This window comes from Hippopotamus amphibius, chromosome 3 (genome assembly GCF_030028045.1).
Source record: "Hippopotamus amphibius kiboko isolate mHipAmp2 chromosome 3, mHipAmp2.hap2, whole genome shotgun sequence".
In the NCBI taxonomy this organism is placed as follows: Eukaryota; Metazoa; Chordata; class Mammalia; order Artiodactyla; family Hippopotamidae; genus Hippopotamus; species Hippopotamus amphibius.
The window spans coordinates 72,635,829-72,655,265 of NC_080188.1; the positions used below are offsets into that span (position 1 = coordinate 72,635,829).

The 19,437-nt window shown below is 37.4% G+C and overlaps 1 protein-coding gene across 1 annotated transcript in view; it reads right to left on the reverse strand.

Moving 5' to 3' along the window:
* The window catches only part of MGAT4D (MGAT4 family member D), a 55,716-nt gene that overhangs the window by 27,456 nt on the left and 8,823 nt on the right, over window positions 1-19,437 (reverse strand). The window contains exons 2-5 of the mRNA XM_057726953.1: window positions 13,160-13,318; window positions 10,752-10,889; window positions 5,917-6,050; window positions 3,442-3,488 (exon numbers count right to left, since the gene is read on the reverse strand). Coding sequence (XP_057582936.1) covers window positions 3,442-3,488; window positions 5,917-6,050; window positions 10,752-10,889; window positions 13,160-13,318 — 478 coding nt within the window. The remainder of the gene's footprint in view (window positions 1-3,441; window positions 3,489-5,916; window positions 6,051-10,751; window positions 10,890-13,159; window positions 13,319-19,437) is intronic.

Consider the following 19,437-nt stretch of genomic DNA (forward strand, 5'->3'; position numbering starts at 1 on the left):
GAATAAAGCAACTCAGAGGATAGTGTGGAATACGAGAACATTTTAAGGATTCAATTATAAGGCAACTTTTTTCCTGGGGAATCTTCTTTGGGGACAACTAGACATCCGTGGTGTTTTATATAATCTTGCCCAACTCTGTCTCCTTTTACACACATCAGCTACTTCAAGCCTTCAATACTGTTCTCAAGTTCATATACTGCCAATTAATCCCTCGTTCTCAACATATGATCTTTATCTCCTTCACAGAGAAAAGAGAGACCTTTAAGGAAGGAATTCTCTCATTTCACCTGCCTTCCCCAAACTAATTTTTTTCGATTCTTTCACCCATTCTCATCTCTTTTTTTCCTTTAGTCGCAGTCCTGCCTAAATTTCCTTCTGTGTACCTTGTATCCAATTCCCCCGTAGCCTTTGCTTCATCAGCTTCCTGCCTCTTCACCTGAGCACACAGAAAAACACTCAAGTTGCTCCCATCTCAAAACTCCCTAAACATGTCTCCCCGCGAGTTAGTGTGCTTTAACTTTTCTCCCCATCAGTTAAACTCATAGAGAACAGTCTAATTCTTTACACTTTTATTATGAAATTACCCAAAATACACGAAAGTAGAAATACAATGAATCCCAAATCACCTGATTTCAACAACCATTAATTTTTTACTTGTTCATCTATGCAGCCCACATTTTTTGCTGAAGTATTTTATTTTTTTTGAAGTATTTTAAAACAAATCATGGATATCATATTTCTCCCTTAAATTCTTCAGTGTGAAAAACTAAAAAGGACATTTATTTACATAAGGACATGACAGTGTCACATCTCACAAAACTAAGAATAATTACTCAACACCACATAATACTCAGTTGATATTCACTACAGGATCTAATATTAACTACAGGATCTAATGGTGGAGGGTGGGGGGTGGGATGTTTAAATGAGTATCCACTTAAGATCCTCTCATTGTAATTGGTTATCTGTTACTTCTTTTCTAAGTATTACCTAGACCAGTCACTTTAGTTTTTTTCCTTCTTTCTTTCTTTTTCCCTATGCAACTGTCTTTTTTGAAGGAAGTGGGTCAGTTGTCCTGAAGAATGTCCCACATCTTGGGGATTCACTCCAGATTGTTTCCTCTATTCACTGTGTATACTCTAAACTGGAGTTTAGCTTTAAAGCCTTGATTAAATTTAATGAGATAAAATTTATATTTTAAGGCAGGACAAGAAAACTTAAGCATACAATTCTCTTTGTCCCAATCTTCCCCCCTCAGTGTACAATATGCACCAGTATCACACATTAACCAGATCCCCTCAAAGATGGGAATGCCAGCTATTCCATAAAGATCAATTTTTTCCCCTTTCTTTTGATGTAACTTCTTAAAAGATTAGCATTCTTTCCCAATTTGGTAAGGAGTCATGGTGACTTACTGCTCACTCTGTATGTGCTTACCTGGACTATGCATCTTTGGTGAATTTTATGTAGAATATCAGTATGTCATTTTGATATACAATCCTTTGTCTAGAAAGAAAATGTATCTGACTATGCCTTTGACTTCTACCAGGGGGACCAGTCCTCAGAGCTTCTGAGAGCCTGTCTCCAATTATAACTGAGGTTATAATCCTCAATTTGGCTTGACTAAAATTCCTTTTTTTCTTAACTTGACTGTTAATTGAATTTTCATTGATAGATTCAAGGTCGTTTTGTTTTGTTTTTTGGAGGCTGTTGGGCAATAACTCCCTGCGGTTACCTCTCGGTGTATTTCATTTGCATCATAACAAATGCCTGACTCTCTACCTTGCAGTGACACTGAGACTGGTCAGAGGTTCAGGTGGGGGAACTCGATCTCTTGTTTTGCTAATTATCCATCTGCTCTCAGCCCACATTCTTGCACTTCTGCTGTGCGGTGTATTGCAGGGCGGGGGTTTGCGGGCCACAATCCCAGTCCCCCTTGCAGCTCCTTCCAGGTAGGTCCTATGCGAGGTAGTAAGTAACAAGGGATTGGAAGGCAGTAGAAGAGGAGGACATTCTCCCCACAGTCGGTTTCTGGTGAAGTCTCCCTCAGCGGCATGGAGCACAGCGATGTCAGCACTGCAGGAGCGACAGGGTTCAGTGGGGGCACCAGCTCTGAGAGAGGCACACCTCGAGAACCTGCTGTCACTGCACTAACCGCAGTGCATCAGTCCGTGCCCCCAACCTCAGACCTCAGGGGATAGATAACCCCATCTCCCTTTACGCTTCTCCTGTCTCCTTTCTTCTCCTTTTTCTTCTCTTGGCTCCTATAAACTTTTTTTGGCCAATTTTTTATATTAAATTTTCTCTATTCCCTCTCTCTGAACTACCAAGAGTTTCCTGTTTGGATGCTGACTGGCACACCTTCCTTGCAAAGCTCCCCATCCACCTGTCACTTCATGACATGCCTGAATCTATTACGGTTCAAAATGGTGATCTATTCATCCTACAGTCACTGGCTGGAATTCTTTTGACTAGAATAACTTTGCTTCATTCACTACAGCTATTTGGTGCGGAAAAAAAAAAAACCAAAGCAAAACACTGCTGGCTGAAGCAAACAAGTCCGTTACCAGATTCAGCTTGAAGGCCGTGTGTGCAACCCTACCCTGCAGCACAAATAGCACGTATCCTTAGCATTGTACGTAAGGCCTTTCACGATCTCATTGAGGCCGGCCTTATCTCCCACCAACCTTTCCTCCTTAATTCCAAACATCTACTACATTCAGGATACACTTACATTCCCCAAAATGTAGCATGCTCCCTTTTTGGCCCTTCTGCCTTCTCAAACAATTCTATTTGCCACGCATTCTCCTCCTGTGTGCCTGAAGCGCGTCTACTTATACTTGGGCTCAGTCCTTGATATCTGCAGGCAGGGTGAAATACTCCCTCCTCTCTACGTTCTCACAACGCCTTCCCCATTCCACTATGATGACACTAGCTTCCTGGCTGTGATTTGCTTTTTACCAGTTGTATCGCCCACTTAAACATAAGGGTTTGGAAGTCTGTGTCCATTCCACAGCAAACTGCATGATAAATGACTTCATATTAGTTCATCAGCATGTGCTTGCATATCCTGGGCCGCATGCAGCAGGAGACTGTAAGCAGAAGCAGTGAAAGTAACCTCATACAGTAAGGAACACAAGAATGTTTTAAAAATGATCCAGCAGGCTTCTCTCAGAGGCCATGGATTTCATGGGGAATAGATGTTAAAACAACAATAACATGACAAATACGGATTTTAATAGGTAGATGACGTGCAAAATTGGGGGGAAATTATAAGCTACACTTCATCACAGCACTGATAGAGCTACAGATTTTTTTTCCTGCACAGCTACACTCTTTAAAAAGAATATGCTCACTAATAAAAAATCATGTAATTGGACAGAAAAAACAAGATAGAAAAATAAAGAACAGTTATTTTTAAATTTATCACAGAGTACTTACTTTTTTGTAATCATGTCAACCACATATTGTGAATAGTCTTCGTTACTCTAAAAATGAGAGAAATATTTTACTGAAACCAAGCATGCCTCATAGTTCTACTAATACATGTAAATCTAGTTTATGTGTAGGATGTCATTATGTTTTAATAATTCCCAGCATTTTTACTTTTTATAAAAGAATTTAAAATATCCATGTGTCTAAAAGATCTGACTGGAATACTGAACACACTTTATTTTCCCTTTGTCACAACATGAAATATCACTACACATTATTTACACTTAAAATTTACAATACGAAAACTTGTTATCTAAAACAATTTTGTCCTAAAAACAGGATGACATTTCAAAGAACTGCTTTTTTTTGAAAGTGTCTTCATTTTATGAGTATTATATGACAATAAGCTTCCTTCAAAATTATACCACATTTTTCCAGACACTATTTCTTGGCTTGATTCCCCAGTTTTCTTCCATCAACAAACTCTGTGTATCTACTCTGCTAGATTAGAAGACAGACCCATCTTTAAGTAGATTTTTGTGGCTTATACTTACAGGTAATTTTTTTTTTACATAACCTATGACATTTACAAGATGTAGCCTCAGGGCCCACAAGCATTCCCAATACCAAATTCTGAAAATATTTTGAATACTTATAGTTCTACTGTCAAATCTGAGCAGTCTGAAAGGCAATTTTGAATGTATACAGTTAGACTGCGTCCTTAAAAACATCAGCCATGATGCAGGCAACTCTATTATAGTACTTAAGTTTCTTAAAATACCCCTAAATTGAATCACCTGTTCTTTCTTACACACTGAAACATATTTTAAACATAGTACTGTAATATGCAACACATAGTAACATGATAAAACATTTTGGAGATTATGTATATGCTTCCAGTATTAAGAAATTAAACTTGGAGAGAATGATTGTTTAATCTTTTATTTCTATTTTCCTATTAATTCTTCTATTGCTTGTTTTGTTTAGAGTTTTCCTGCATTCTGAGACATGTTTTTTACAGAAAACTCAAACAGTAGAGAAAAAAAGTGTTTAAAGGACAACAAAAATCCCTTTAACTGCCAATATCCGGAGATAACCATTATTTATATTTTGGAGACCATCATGACAAGGTTTGTTCATTCTCTGTTTTTCTTTGTGTATTCTATCATATGTCTATTTTTTTGCTCTTTCTTTCTTTCCTTCCTTTTTTCTATCACATTTTCCATAGATAATATAATGTTAAACATGATACTTCACAACCTTTTTCGGTCAACAATATGATATGGACATCATTCTATATCAGTAGATATGGGTATTCTTCCTCCTTTCAGTGGTTACAGATTATTGCAACGTAGACATAAGTCCTTAGCCTCTTACTGATAGGTATTTTGATTGTTTCTCATATTATGCTATTTTAAAAGAACAGTACACTGAAAATCTTTGAAATGATCACTTATTGAACACTAACTATGTGTCATGTATCACTGTAAATACTCTAAATATATTAGCTAATTTAATGGCCAAAACAACCCTATACTATAGGCAATATCACCACTATTTTACAAATAAGCAAAGTGAAGCATGGAGATCTTAAGTAACTTGTTCAAGTTCACAAGCCAGGAAATGCAGGAGCTAGCATTTGAACCTTGGCAATCTAGATCCAGAGTCTGGGTTCTCAACCACTGCACTATACTGTCATATTTTTATTGTTTTGAAATTCTTGCCTGATTATCTCTTTAGGATAATTCCCAAGAATTGAGATTTCTGATTCAAGGGATACACACATTTAAAATCTGATCTATTTTGCCAAATTCCTCTGTGAAATGTCTTGTGATGTTAATATTTATACCATACTTTATAATTTTATGTAACTTTAGAGGCAAGACAGAAAACTTTGGGGCCATTAGAGAGATGCAGATTTGGATCTGCTCTATTAATTATTGGGCAAGCTATTTACTTTAAGCTGCAGTTTCTTCATCTGGACACCTACCTTACAGGGATGTAAGGCAGATTATAGATAATGTATGTAAAAATTGTCCACAATCCTTCAGACATAGAAAGGAGGCCCTCAATTAATGATAGTTATTGTGACTTAACATAAATTATCTCTTGATTCATATATCAATCTTTTATTGGGCTGGGCAGGTTTTATTACTACAGCATTAATGTTAATGTCCTATTTCTAAATATAATAATTCCTGTGCAATATATACACAGGGCTCCTGGTGACATATTTAACAATACAATCATATTTGTCCACATGAAACTATTTCATTTTCTTTACAGGCTGATGTATTTAATTCCTTCTAGGTGGTATCAAACAAATACTAAATTCATTGTCTGTTATTCAAAAAAGGCATACATTCATTGCTTTTTTAAATTTAAGAAAAAATTCAAAATGATAGGGTGATTACCATGGAAGAAGGGTGTTTAGAGACTACAGGTTGGGAGTGAGGGGAGCTACTTAGTTTTCATACGTACATCTGCGATAGACACAATCACCACAGAGTCCTTCTCTTCTGCAAGAGTCATCCTGGAGATGACAGAGGTCAGCGTTTGCTTCAGGTAACTATAATTTCCTCTGCTAACAGTGGAAATACCCAGCGCAAAAGAAACTGCGGACACAGTAGTATGGTATCATCATTTCAAAGCACAGAGAAAAACATAATTTAGCATTAATATCTATGCTTATTTCTATGTTTGGGTTAGTTGTGTGGTCATCAAAAAAGTGTTTGAAACTCTAGTGCAAAAATAACCCAAACTGCTGTTCATTTTTATCATATATTTTATTTTCTGTTTGAGGAAATTCCAATTTGACATGGATTGTTAGTAAATGTATTAAATTGACTCCAAGATGTTGGAGCGTTTCAATGTACTGAAAAATAAAACTAGCCGCTCCCCATTTATTATAGCTTTCATCTAACTGGGTACAGGAACATCGCATATTGGCTGATTTCCTGTTCTTCTTCCTAAGGAGATGCTAGAACCTAAAATAGGAAAAATACTATGAAACATTTTCACCTGTGAAAAAATTGTATGAAGTAATTTCCAAATGATTGATGGAATGAATCCATGCCTCTAAATGACTTTTGTTGAGTATTAATGACTGAAGCACTGGGAGAACAGACCCCATGTTATTCCAATAGATGTTAAGATTATATCAGTGAAGTCTACCCAGACTCAATCTTGGCTGTACCAGTGCCTGGCTGTTTGAGTTTGGTCAAGATACACAGCATTTCCAGCCTTAATTTCCCTACTTTAAGACAGGGATAAGTACTTCCAGAATGGCTAAGTGACAAACTCAGAAAAATCCTCTCCCTAAAATAAGCAATAATAAAACTGGAAAAAGAGTTGTTGAAACCATCAGAGCCCTGGTATACAAAAAAATGAGAGGCATTTATTTAAGAAAAATTACTGAACTTCAGTGAGAGCAGTAAGAATCAGTATTTCCCTGATTACTATTGTGTTTGAACATACTTTCATATATTTATTGACCTTTGGATATTCTTTTGTGAAACCCCTGTTTAAGATCTTGTCCATTTCTCTATTAAGTTGTCTGTATTTTTCTTACTGATTTATTGATGTTCTTTATAGATTCTGACCATGAACCTGTTGTCAGTTATGTATATTACAAACACCATCTCCCACCATGGGTTCCCTTTTCAATGTTTTACCTCTTAAAATTAAGAAGAGACAGTCTTAATTTTAGCATTCTGCAATTGATCAGTCATTTCCTTTATAGTTAGTGCTTTTTGATTTTTGATTCCTATTGAGAAATCTTTGCTTATCTTCAAGTCATAAAGATGCTTTCCTGATTGTCCTCTAGATGATTTATTGTTTGCCTGTTATATTGAGATCTGCAATCCACCTGCAACTGATTTTTAAGAATGGTGTGAGGCAGGAATCAAGTTTCAAGCTTCGGGATCCACTTTCAAATGCAATCCCTGGAATGGCTTCCCACACCTTAGGATAAGTAATACATTCACAAAGTTTGCAAGGCCCTTGGTGACCCGGTCTGACCTACCTCTTCTGTTTCAACTACCCTCTCTTCAAACCAGTCTTCCTTGGTATCTTTCAGCTTCTCAAACTGACAAAAGAGTCCTCCCTCCTCTCCAGGCATCTGCACATGGCATTCCTTGGTGCCTGAAACACTCTTCTCTGGCTGCTTGTGCTAGTTGTCCTCACGCTTTCTAAATTAGGCCGGGAGCACCAGCTCTGTATTCTTACCTCATCTCTCACAGAACTTATCGCCCTTTTCGTGGTTACCCATTTGTCTTCCTAGTTAGAATGCAAGCTGAGTGAGGGGCAGACTCTGCTTCTCTTGCTCACCATTATTATGAATCTGGCACTAATATAATGACTGTCACATAATAACGTCCAAAAATCTGGGGTGGACAAACAAGTGGCCAAAGTCCTTTATTATGTGGTCTCTGCCCCATGTTTTACTGCTGATAGCCTCCATCTCCAACTGAGCACACAAACCACATCTTTTTTCCAGGCCCTCTTGCTACTAGACCTTTCACACTTCTTTCCTCTCCTTTTCTGTTATCCACCATTGAGTTTTCCCAACTTACCCTATTTCAATTCTTTTTGCTCTACATGTCTCAGTTTAGATGTCACTTCCTCTGGAAAGCGTTCCCTACTTCCCTGAGTACCGATTACTTGCTGTACCCTTATACTTCCCTTCTCAGAGCACTGATTACTTTCTATTGTAACTGTTTTCCCATTTGTCTCTATGAGGATGAGGTCCACATCTGTTCACCACTATCTCCCCAGAGCCTAGCAAGCATCTGGTACTGGGTAGAAGCTTGTTACATGAGAAAACACGGAAGACTTCACAAAGAAGATTTCAGTTAAGATGAAAAGTCATACTGGATAAGAGACGTACAGGACAAGTTGGTTGTGGGTTGACAGGATGTGATGTGTTCCTTATAGGCAATGATAGCACATGCTGATCACCTGGCCTATTTGTGGGGAATGTAAGTGCTTTGGGGTTGCTGGAAAGAAAGGAAGTGGCAGAAATTGAGATTTTAAAGATACAGCTTATTGTGCATATACCATGTCAAGGAGCTAACTTCACCCTATATGCCCTGAGGATCTATTGAAGGATTTTAAGGAAGAGTTGAGCATGTTGAGTTTGAATATGTATTTGGATATGTTTCTCTGAAGAAAGTATGAAGAATGAATTGACTCTGACAATACTAAGGCCATGAGAAAAATTACAAGTCTATTTCAACAGACCAGGCAAGAAATGAGGGCTCAATAAAAAATAGTTATAATGGGCATATAGAGAGTAGAGAGTAGAAATTATCTGAGATATATCAGAAAAAAGAATATACAAGACTGATGACAGGTTCCCAGTAGGCCATCCTCCAGGCTTCAATACTTCTGCAAATGTTTTATGTCACCTTTAAAGTAACTAAAATCTCCCCTTAAATTACCTCTGGTGATGAAGGTTTACATGCAAGCCTGTCCTCTCAAGAACCTAGGAAAATCTACCAAAGGAGCCTCAAAAGAAGGGTCAATATATACAGCATTGGTTGGAAAGGAGGAAATAGTTGAGGGATTATAAAATTATTCAGGATTTAACACAGCGCTGATGACTGGGTTATTCAACACCCCAACTCCCACACAAGAAATTCTCTTGCTCTTCCCAGTTACCCATCCCTTTCTCCCTCTCCTTCCTTTTACTCTGTATCATGGGCTTCTGCTTATCTTTGCTGATGCTTATCCAAGGCTGTGCTTCTCCTTGGCATCTTTTCTTTTTTAATTAATTAATTTTTATTGGCTGTATTGGGTCTTCATTGCTGCATGCAGGCATTCTGTAGCTGTGGAGAGAGGGGGCTACTCTTCACTGCAGTGTGCAGGCTTCTTATTGAGGTGGCTTCTCTTGTTGTGGAGCACGGGCTCTATGCATGTGGGCTTCAGTAGTTACAGCAAGTGGGCTCAGTAGTTGTGGCGTACAGGCTTAGTTGCTCCGTGGCATGTGGGATCTTCCTGGACCAGGGATCAAACCCATGTCCCCTGCACTGGCAGGCAGATTCTTAACCACTGCACCACCAGGGAATCCCCTCCTTGGCATCTAATATCTTAGAGTTTCCGGGAACTGATTTTGTTTTTCCTGTGTCTTCTGACTCCACCTTTTCTGTACACTGTAGCTTTGTCAGGCATGCACTCTCTCATACATTCACACATGTGTGTATGCATGTATACATACATATTTACATAACACAATCTAAATACTCCTACGAAGGATTCTGATGTAAGTAAAAACTTTTACAAGTGTGATCTCAAAGAGCCCGTTATCTAAGCCTCATTTTCTCAGGTCTAAAATAGAGATAATCACAGGCCTACTGCATTATTATTAAATGAGATAATGAATTATTATTAAGTATTAAATGAGAGAATTATTAAATGAGATAATGAAAGAAAACATCTAACTTAGTAAATGGGACCCAGTGAGAATTCAGTAGATGATAAACAATGTCGTCTGGCACTCTGGTCCCAACACAATAGGCTTGACAGAGGCATGGGACATAGACCAACACTACTTATTCCCAAGGAACTGCCTAGGGCAGAGGTCATCACATTTTTTCTATGAAGGGCCCAGGTAGTAAATGTTTTCAGCTCTTGGGCCATTATCTCTGTTGCAACTACTCATCTCTGCTGATGTAACATGAACGCAGCCACAGACAACGAGTGTGGCTGTGGTCCAATAAAACTATTTAAAAACAGGCAGATTTGGCCTGCGGGCTCTGGTTTGCTGACCTCTGGCCTAGAGTGACTCAGTCATTAGAGTGAACGAGGTTGGTGGCAATGCCAGGTATTTTGTGACTTAGCCTAGTATCCCTGCTTCTAACTCAAATGCTTTTTCTATTCTCCTATACCTGGTGAACCTGAACTCATTCTTCAAGGCTTAGCTCAAACAGTATCCCTTCTGTAAAGCTTTTGTTGACTTTGGTCCCCAGAAAGATGGGGAAACAAGCAGATAACCAGATTAGATAAAGATTTATCAAAAGCAAGGGAGAAAAGAGTTGCCAAGTACTTAGCAGATGCTTAATGATGTTTGGCTCATATTGACTTAATTTCAAAGCATCTATAAAACAGGAATTTGAATTCAAGTCTCCAAGTACTTGTTTAACAATTTTTTCTGCCAGACAATACACTGATTTCATGTAATCCAAATAAATGCCAGAGAGACTGGCGGTCTATATATCAATCTGAACATCATATCAATGGATTACATTTTAAAACAAAAGGATGTCCCCAACAATCAAAATGTCTGAATTTGATTTTCCAATTCTAAGTATTCTCACCTCCTGTTTTCTCTTTGCCAATGATTACATTAGGATAAATTCTGTCCACTTTCCTTAGATGAGGGAAAAAGAACTTTAAGACTTCAAATGCATTAGATACTGTTTCATTCTCATCCAATGCATTCACTTTCTTCTTAACTGAAAGAGAGAAAAGACAGGATTTCTGAGTTCACGACTATAGGGATTTTTTTCCTTCTGGGACAATTTTTTAAAATGAGGGTTAATAAGTTAATTCACAGCTTAATTTAGTATTCAATATAATTGATACATACTATTAAATGTGAATTATCAAATCATAAGGCTATAAAATATAGCTCAAAGATTATTGATTCATGTTATTTTAAAGGTAGTATTTAAGTCTAATACTAAGTCTAATACTCGACACAACAAGAGGCTAACAGAACTGACAGTTCCAAATGAAGGAAGCAGAACTGAAACATGCTCTAATTGGCCAGCTCTACTACTTTTATTAATATCACATCATTAAAGCTTGTATCTTTATAACTTTATTTTCTAGCGTCTCAACATTTAATGACTCCATCCATACCATTCATTTGAATTTTCCCCCGTAATTCTGAAAAAGAACAAAATTGGACGACTCCTACTACCCAATTTAACTCACAATACAAAATACAGTAATCAAGACGGTAAGGTATTACAGAACAAACAGATAGAGGCCACTGGAACAGAACAGAAATCCAGATATAGATCCACACAAATACGGTCATTGAAAAAGATGCAAAGGTAATTTACTGCAGAAAGGATGAACTTTTAAACAAATGATGCTAAAACACTTGGGCATCCATATGAAAAAGCCTGAAAGTTGACCTATACGTCATGCCATTTATAAAAATAAACTCAAAAGTTTCACAGGCTTAAATGTAAAACCTAAAACTATAAAATTAAAAAATATAAAAGAAAATCTTTATGACCCTGAGCTAGGTAACGTGTTCTTAGGTACAACATCAAAAGCATGAAAAGGAACACTGGTAATCTGAACTTCATCAAAATTTAAAATGTTTGCTTTTTGAGGGACACCATAAGGAGAATGAGAAGACAAGCCACAGACTTGGAGAACATATTTCCAAATCACACATCCATCCGATATGTATCCAGGATATATACAGAACTCTCAAAACTCAACAAGAAAAAAACCTACCCAACTAAAAAATATGTAGAATATTTGAACAGGCCACTCACCCAAGAAGATATATGGTGGACAAATAAGCACATTAAAAAAATGTTGAACATCACGAGTTCCCAGAGAAATACAACTTAAAACTATGAGAGACCGTGGCATTAGAATGGCTATCATTAACCACAGTGACTGTAACTCTCAGACATTGCTGCAAGATGGTACAGCCACTCTGGAAAACATCTTGGCAGTTTCTTATAATGTTAAACATCCACCTACTGTATGCCCATCAATTTTAGATATTTATCCTAAAGAAATTAAAATTCCCTTCATACAAAAAAAAATCTATGCCAATGCTTATGGCAACAGGTATTTGTAATCACCAACCAACAAACAAACCTGAAAACAATCCAAATGTCTCTCAATTAGTGAAATATACTCTCCATTGCACATTCATACAGCAGAACACTATTCAGCAACAAAAAGGCAACAAAAAACTGGTCACATGACAATTTGGATGAATCTACACTGTATCAGAAGCAAGTTTCAAAGGGTTACACACTGTGTGATTCCATTTGTATGGCATTCTGGGAAATAGAAAACTATAGGAACAGAGAATTGATCAGTGGTTGCCAGGGGTTAAGAGTTCAAGGGAGGTATTTGATTACAGGGGGGAAGCAGGAGGCAGGACTTCTTATCCTGGAGAAGTGGGGAACCACTGAAGGCTGATATACAAGGCAGTACAGCCTTCACTTTGGCTGAAGTGAGAATAGGTGGGGATAAGACTGGACAGAGAGAAAGAAAAAAAAGAAGTATGTTAGCTGTCATTCAGATGAAGCATGAAGGTGGCCTGACTAGGGTAGCAGAGATGGTGATAGAAAACTGTGGATGCATTTGTCAGATATACAGGAATGTGAATCAACAGGACTGGTTACTAACTGCCATGGAAGAAGTATGCTAGAGGGAGCGGAAGGATTCAGAGAGGATGCTCAGGTTTCTGGCTGCTTCTCTCGGGTGGATCACAGATGGTGTGCAATTCACAGAGACAGAAAACAGAGGAAGACCATTTTTTGATGTAGAGATGAGAGGAAGTTTATCAGTGATGTCTCTTACTTAATTTTTGCATGTCTCACAATAAAAGAATGAGTACTGATTTAGTTATAAATTTTTGGGGAAGAAATGCCCTAAAGTCAGAAAGCATAAAAATCTAAATTTCCAAACACAAAACATTAAACAACAAACCACCATACACTAAAACAAAAACAACCCAAACCTGAGTTTGCTGATGCATTTTTTCTCTCTTGAGTTTCATACGTCACTTCACTGATGACTTCAAGCAGCTCTTGGCGATTTACTTCTGTTTTGTTTTTTAAACGTAATATAGTTTCCTTAAACTCAGAAATGTGATTTCTACAATTAGTTAATTGATTACCTACAAAGAAAACATATATGTATATATTTATACATTAGTAATGGTATCATACAACTTTCTATAATATACAAAAAATATAAAGTATATGCTTCAATATGGCTGTATATAACACTACATTTATATGTATATATGTATACATAGTGCTATATACGTATCATATACATGTACATATGTACATAAAAGGCTGAAAAAAAAGAATGATATGTTAAAAATAGTAACATCTGGAAGGTGAGATTACCAATGGTTTCTGCTTTATTATTTTGTGCTTTTCTATGTTTTCCAAATTTTCTATTTTGTATACATAATAGATTTGCACTTAGAGGGAAAAACCAGTTGAGCCAAAAAATTAACTTCTAAGGATTTTTCTGAAGAAAATGATCAGAAATATGTACACAGATTTGGCTCTAGGGATGTTCAACAAAGGCAGCATTATTTATCATTGTAAGAAAGTTGAAAACAATCATAATTCCTGGAGATGGAACTACCCTAAATAAATTACAGTATATCCTTTTAAGAGTTCTGGTGGCTCTCATGTTAAATCACATAGAAGTGACTCCCAGTTTTGCTGCTTAATATTTGTCTGACCAAGCTACTTAATTTCTGTTAGCCTCTGTTCCTTCAGGTGTAAATAGATATATAAAAATCCCTGCTGCAGAGCTGTTGTGAAGTTGTAATGCTGTTATGCAGGTAAACCATGTAGCAAAGCACACACACACAAAATGCTCTGAAAAATGTCTAATAAATATTATTTACCAATGGACTACTTTCTTCATTTATCAATTAAATACTAGGTAGCTATGAAAATTACCTTGTAAAAGAATAATGTTGTAAAATCACTTGTTTTCTAAAAACAAAACCTTATAATTTCCTTTTTGCAAAGAAAGTACATTAATATAGTAAAAAAGTGTAAGTGTACAAGTTTATATTTTGTTAATATATAATTTTCAGTTTGTTGAATCACTTTTTACCTCCTATTTTCACAAAATTCTTTTGTTCCTAAAATCGTGTTGCAGTGCTTCTGTGATCAGAAAATTAATAAATAAAAAATTAAACATCTTTTATTTGCCATGTACTCTATGTCGATGGAAATACAAAAATAAAAAAGAGGTGGCACAATGGTTAAGAATCCACCTGCCAGTGCAGAGAACATGGGTTTGATCTCTGGACCCGGAAGACCCCACATGCCACAGAGCAACTAAGCCTGTGTGCCACAACTACTGAGCCCATGTGTTGCAACTACTGAAGCCTGCCCACCTAGAGCCCATGCTCCACAACAGGAGAAGCCACCACAATGAGAAGCCCGCACACCGCAATGAAGAGTAGCCCCAGCTTGGCACAACTAGAGAAAGCCCACGCACAGCAATGAAGACCCAACACAGCCAAAAAATAAAATAAAATAAAAAATTTTAAAAAGAGAGATATGGTCAGTTCTTGTCTTCAGGAAGTTTATAGGCTAATTGGTAGAACTAAATGGATGACTGAAATCAATGTGATATTTCTGATGTTATAGATTCCCTTCTCCTTGGGTTTTAACTAATTAAGCACACACATTGATAACACCAGCCCCAAACAGGGACTATCAGCTTTACTTGGGGCTCTCTGGCAATGGGCATATTGCAGAACGCACTGGGATGTCATACTTCTCTACCCAAGTTAATTTACCCCTCCTCCCACCCTGTCATTGAAAGAGGAGCTGCACAACAGAAGGGCCACACCCACAAAGGGGATGACTTGCCGTGTGTGCTTACTACTTAGGAGGAAAAAGTAAAGAGGGAGCCCAGCTCTTCTTTCAGAGAGTACACAAGACAGTTATTTTAAGAGGAAAAGCCGGAGATGGCCCAAGTTGCCTTTTTAAAGAAGTGATTCTGCCGCCTTGTTAACTTGGCTCACAGAAGTCAGGTCTGACCAATCTCACCATTCAGATGAATCCCTCGGTCTTGTGAGAAAGGTAGTGAGCTACTGGGTGAAGTTCCAAGTGTTCACTTTAAAATGCCCTCTCTAGGAGGGTGAAATGAAAGATAATCCCTTGAAGGAAATACAGGCACAGCAGAAAAAGGTTTCAACCCCTGGTGCACAGAGGACAGAATTGAGATGGTTTGGGAGGGGAGGGGAGAGAAAGCTGGAGGATTCTCGAGGATGTGATGCCTGCACGGACTCTTGAAGGAGCACAAGTTATTAGACAGTCAAGGAAAAAAAGGAAAGGCATTCTGTTGGAATGCGGTGTGGAAAGGCAAAGAGGCATTGAAAAACATGGTCTCTATAGACCCAGAAGCTATTCATTATTTTGAGGCAACATGGGGAAAACTCACAGTGAGGTTGAAAGAGGGATCTGATTATGCTGACCTTTTTAATAAGGAGCTTGAACATTTTTGTATAAATCAGAGTTTCTCCAACCTTTTTTCTAAAAACCCTCTAATTGTTACAGAGTCCAAGCTTGCTCTGCTCGCCACACAACAGGCCAATGAATCGAAGACGAGGTGTTGAGACAGGGAATAGAACTTTATTAGGAAAGCCAGCAGACCAAGAAGATGGCAGACTAGTGTCTCCAAAAAACCATCTTATGGGAGCTGGATGCCAGTTTCTTTTACAGTATCAGAGAGGGAGGGACGGGAAGTAAAGTAACAAGGGTTATCAGTCTTGCAGAACATCCTCTGGGATGACTAGCCTCCGGGAAAGGATGTGTTAATTTCTTCTTTTCTGCAGCCATTCACAAGTGGGCAGGGTTCCCTGAGGCAGAGGCAGTCCATTATGTATAATTACAATAATGAAAGTAACAGAAAAGCAAACGTCAAAGAAACAGATCCAACCTGGAGTCCAATTTAGCTTTTCCCTGTTACATAATGGCAGTGAATTTGAATAGAAAGGACATGGGTGGAGGCATAACCTAAAATAGTCTACCATATTCGTGGAACTTCTGTAAAGTTTCTTTAAAATGTGGACAAGTTTTTTAGCCCATTTCACAGTACATATTTGTTTTAATATAAAAGTAATGGAGTCACTCTTTTTTTTTTTTTTTAGGTGACTTTATCTTGGAACACCACTAAAGATTACCATGGGAAGAACTATCTCAATTGAGAAGCACAGCTGAAGGCTATGAGGTAGAATGCATGTTCTAGAAAGATCATTCTGGTGGCCACATAGATCTTTTTCAGGAAGGCAAGCCTAAAGCCAGAGAAACCACCAGTTAGACATCTGTAGTGGTATTAGTTTCAAGTGAGAGCTGATAAAGAATAAACCAGGCCAGAAAAGGTTAGGAAGTAGGAGGTGAATATGAGAAATATCTGAGAACTGTTATTGGGAAGATGACTAATGGGCAGAGAGAACAGAATCCCTCTTAGGTTTCCAACATGACTCTAGATTTCTAACCTTGTATTCGATCTGGATTGGGAAACAGGAAAAGGAGCGGGGCCAGAGGTAGTCACAATGCTTACGAGGCATCCAAATATGTGGCAAACACATGGCCCAGATAAAACGAGGGCACAGGCAGCTTCCAACTTTGGCTGCTTTGTTAAAATATGGAAACATCTGATTAGAGAAGCAATACGTAGATTAAAATTTTAGAAAAAGGCACAGAAAAGAAAAAAATCCATTGTAACGCCACTGCTTGAAGAGAGCCATTATTAATGTTTCGCTTTACATGGTTTTAGACTTGAGCTCTCTTTTTACCCCTCACTTCAATATATAAATGTCAAATACAATCATGCAGGGGGAAAAATACATTAAGTTAGATCAAGCGTTCATTTTACATTGAAAAAGGCATAATCTATGATGAAAATAAATTCTTTATGTTATATAGTTAAATATCAAAATATATAAAGAAAACTATTAGTGACATGAGAATATGGAAAAATATATTTCAATTAGCAAGGAAAGCATTGAAATTGGTATCAATTTGGGATGGAATAAAAGATGAATATATTGGAAGACAATAAATTCCAGATGGGTTTATTTTAATTAAAGTAAAATACAAAAATGTAAAAATAATTGTGATGTATCTGGGTTGAAACATTTAATATTTTTTCACTCATCTGCCTTTTATGAACAAGAGAGCACATACGTGTAGCCTGTGGCAAAGATTAGATAACGCCATTCCCCTGCTCTAAACCCTTCAGAGATTTCTCATCACACTCGGCAAAAGAGCCAAAGCCTTCACCGGGACAGTGTCCTACACGACCTGGCCTTGGCTCCCTCTCTGGCCCCACCCCCACCCCTCTCCCCTCATTCTAAGGAGCAGCTCCAGATACACTTGCCTCTGTGTTGTTCCTCATGCCAACCACTTTCCCACCTTTGAACTTTGGCTTGTGACTTTTTCTCAGCTTGTCCCACAGATACTGATGTGGCTAGAGCTCCCTAGTTTCATTTAGTTTTCTGCTAAAACATTGCCTCTTCAGAGATGCCTACCCTACTATCCTTTATGAAATAACACAACCCTCCTTTCCCCCATCCTTTTTTTTCAAATCACTTAACACTACCTGGCTTCCTATTATCATTTATTATTCTTATTACTGTTATAATATACTGTTTTTATGTCTCTCTCCACAGCGCCCTGGAACATAAGCTTGAGAATAACAAGAACTTTGGGTTTTTTAGTATGAAATTCCCTATGTCTGAAACAGTGACTGCCATATAGCTCTTACACAAAAATATATGCTGAATGAATGAATAAACAAATTAATGTAAAATGTATAAATGGACTTGCCAGCATAGGAACTGATTTGAATTATTCTAAAACTGAATCATGCTTTAAACAAAAGAACTGCAACTATCCAGATAAATCTTGAATATTCATACAGTGGATACTATCTGAGGATGTTTAAAATTCTTACAATGGGTATGGTTTAACCAGGATAAGCCTGTCAATGGGATTTCCAGGGTAATATTCTCTTTGCAAAATGGATCATGTGTTTGTAGTCGATATATCATGGATGATGCAACATTTCTGGTCTTCCACAACGTAAGTAAGTCCTTGAGGGATCAATTTGGTAAACATGAAAAGAGTTTTCTCTAGAGGAAGTAGTATTTTCAGAAACAATCATACAGAAATATTAAAGGACATAATCTCTACTCTTGGATCCGCTTCTTGTATATTTTTACCTCATAATTCAATTTACCAATGTTCTATTTAAAATATTTATATAACGTGCCTATTCACTCAGGTATTTTAGAGGATAAAATGTTACAAAGTTATTTTGCAGAAGTTTGAATTATTTGATGTTTTGAGTCAGCTGAGGTGAAATTGTGAAAAGAAATACCAGTCCCTGTGTAGAATGGGCAAATGTGACTTCCACCCATAAAAAAGGGTCCAGGTAAGATCCCAAGTACCATTGACTTTGCTTCTCACAGCAGAGGTCAAAGGCATTGCTCCCAGTGTAAGTAAAATGCAAGCCACATTTGTTTGTTTGTTTTTAAACTATTTATTTATTTATTTATTTATTTATTTATTTATTTATTTATTCATTCTATGGCTGCGTTGGGTCTTCGTTGCTGTGTGTGGTCTTTCTCTAGTTGCAATGAGTGGGGGCTACTCTTCGTTGCAGTGCATGGTTGGGCTTCTCATTGTGGTGGCTTCTCTTGTTGCGGAGCATGGGCTCTAGGCACATGGGCTTCAGTAGTTGCAACACGAGGCTCAGTAGTTGTGGCTCAAGGGCTTAGTTGCTCCGCGGCATGTGGGATCTTTCCAGACCAGGGATCAAACCTGTGACCCCTGCACTGGTAGGTAGATTCTTAACCACTGTGCCACCAGGGAAGTCCCCACATTTGTAATTTAAAATTTTCTAGTAGTCACATTGAGAAAAATAAAAAGAAACAAGTAAAAGTAATTATAAATAATATAGATGATGTAATTCAATAACATGTAAATTATTTTTCAACATGTAATCAACATAAAAATAATTAATGGAATAGTTTGCATTCTTTTTTTGTGTGCTAAGTATTCTAAATCCTGTGTATATTTTACACTTTTACAGTACATCTTAACTCAGATGCTAACTTCTGATAGTTAAAGTAAAATGCAGTCTTATCAAAACAACAAAATTTTGCTTAACAGAGAAATATTTTGCACTGTTTCCATTTTTAAATTTAAATTTAAATTACTTAGAATAAAATACAATATTTATTTC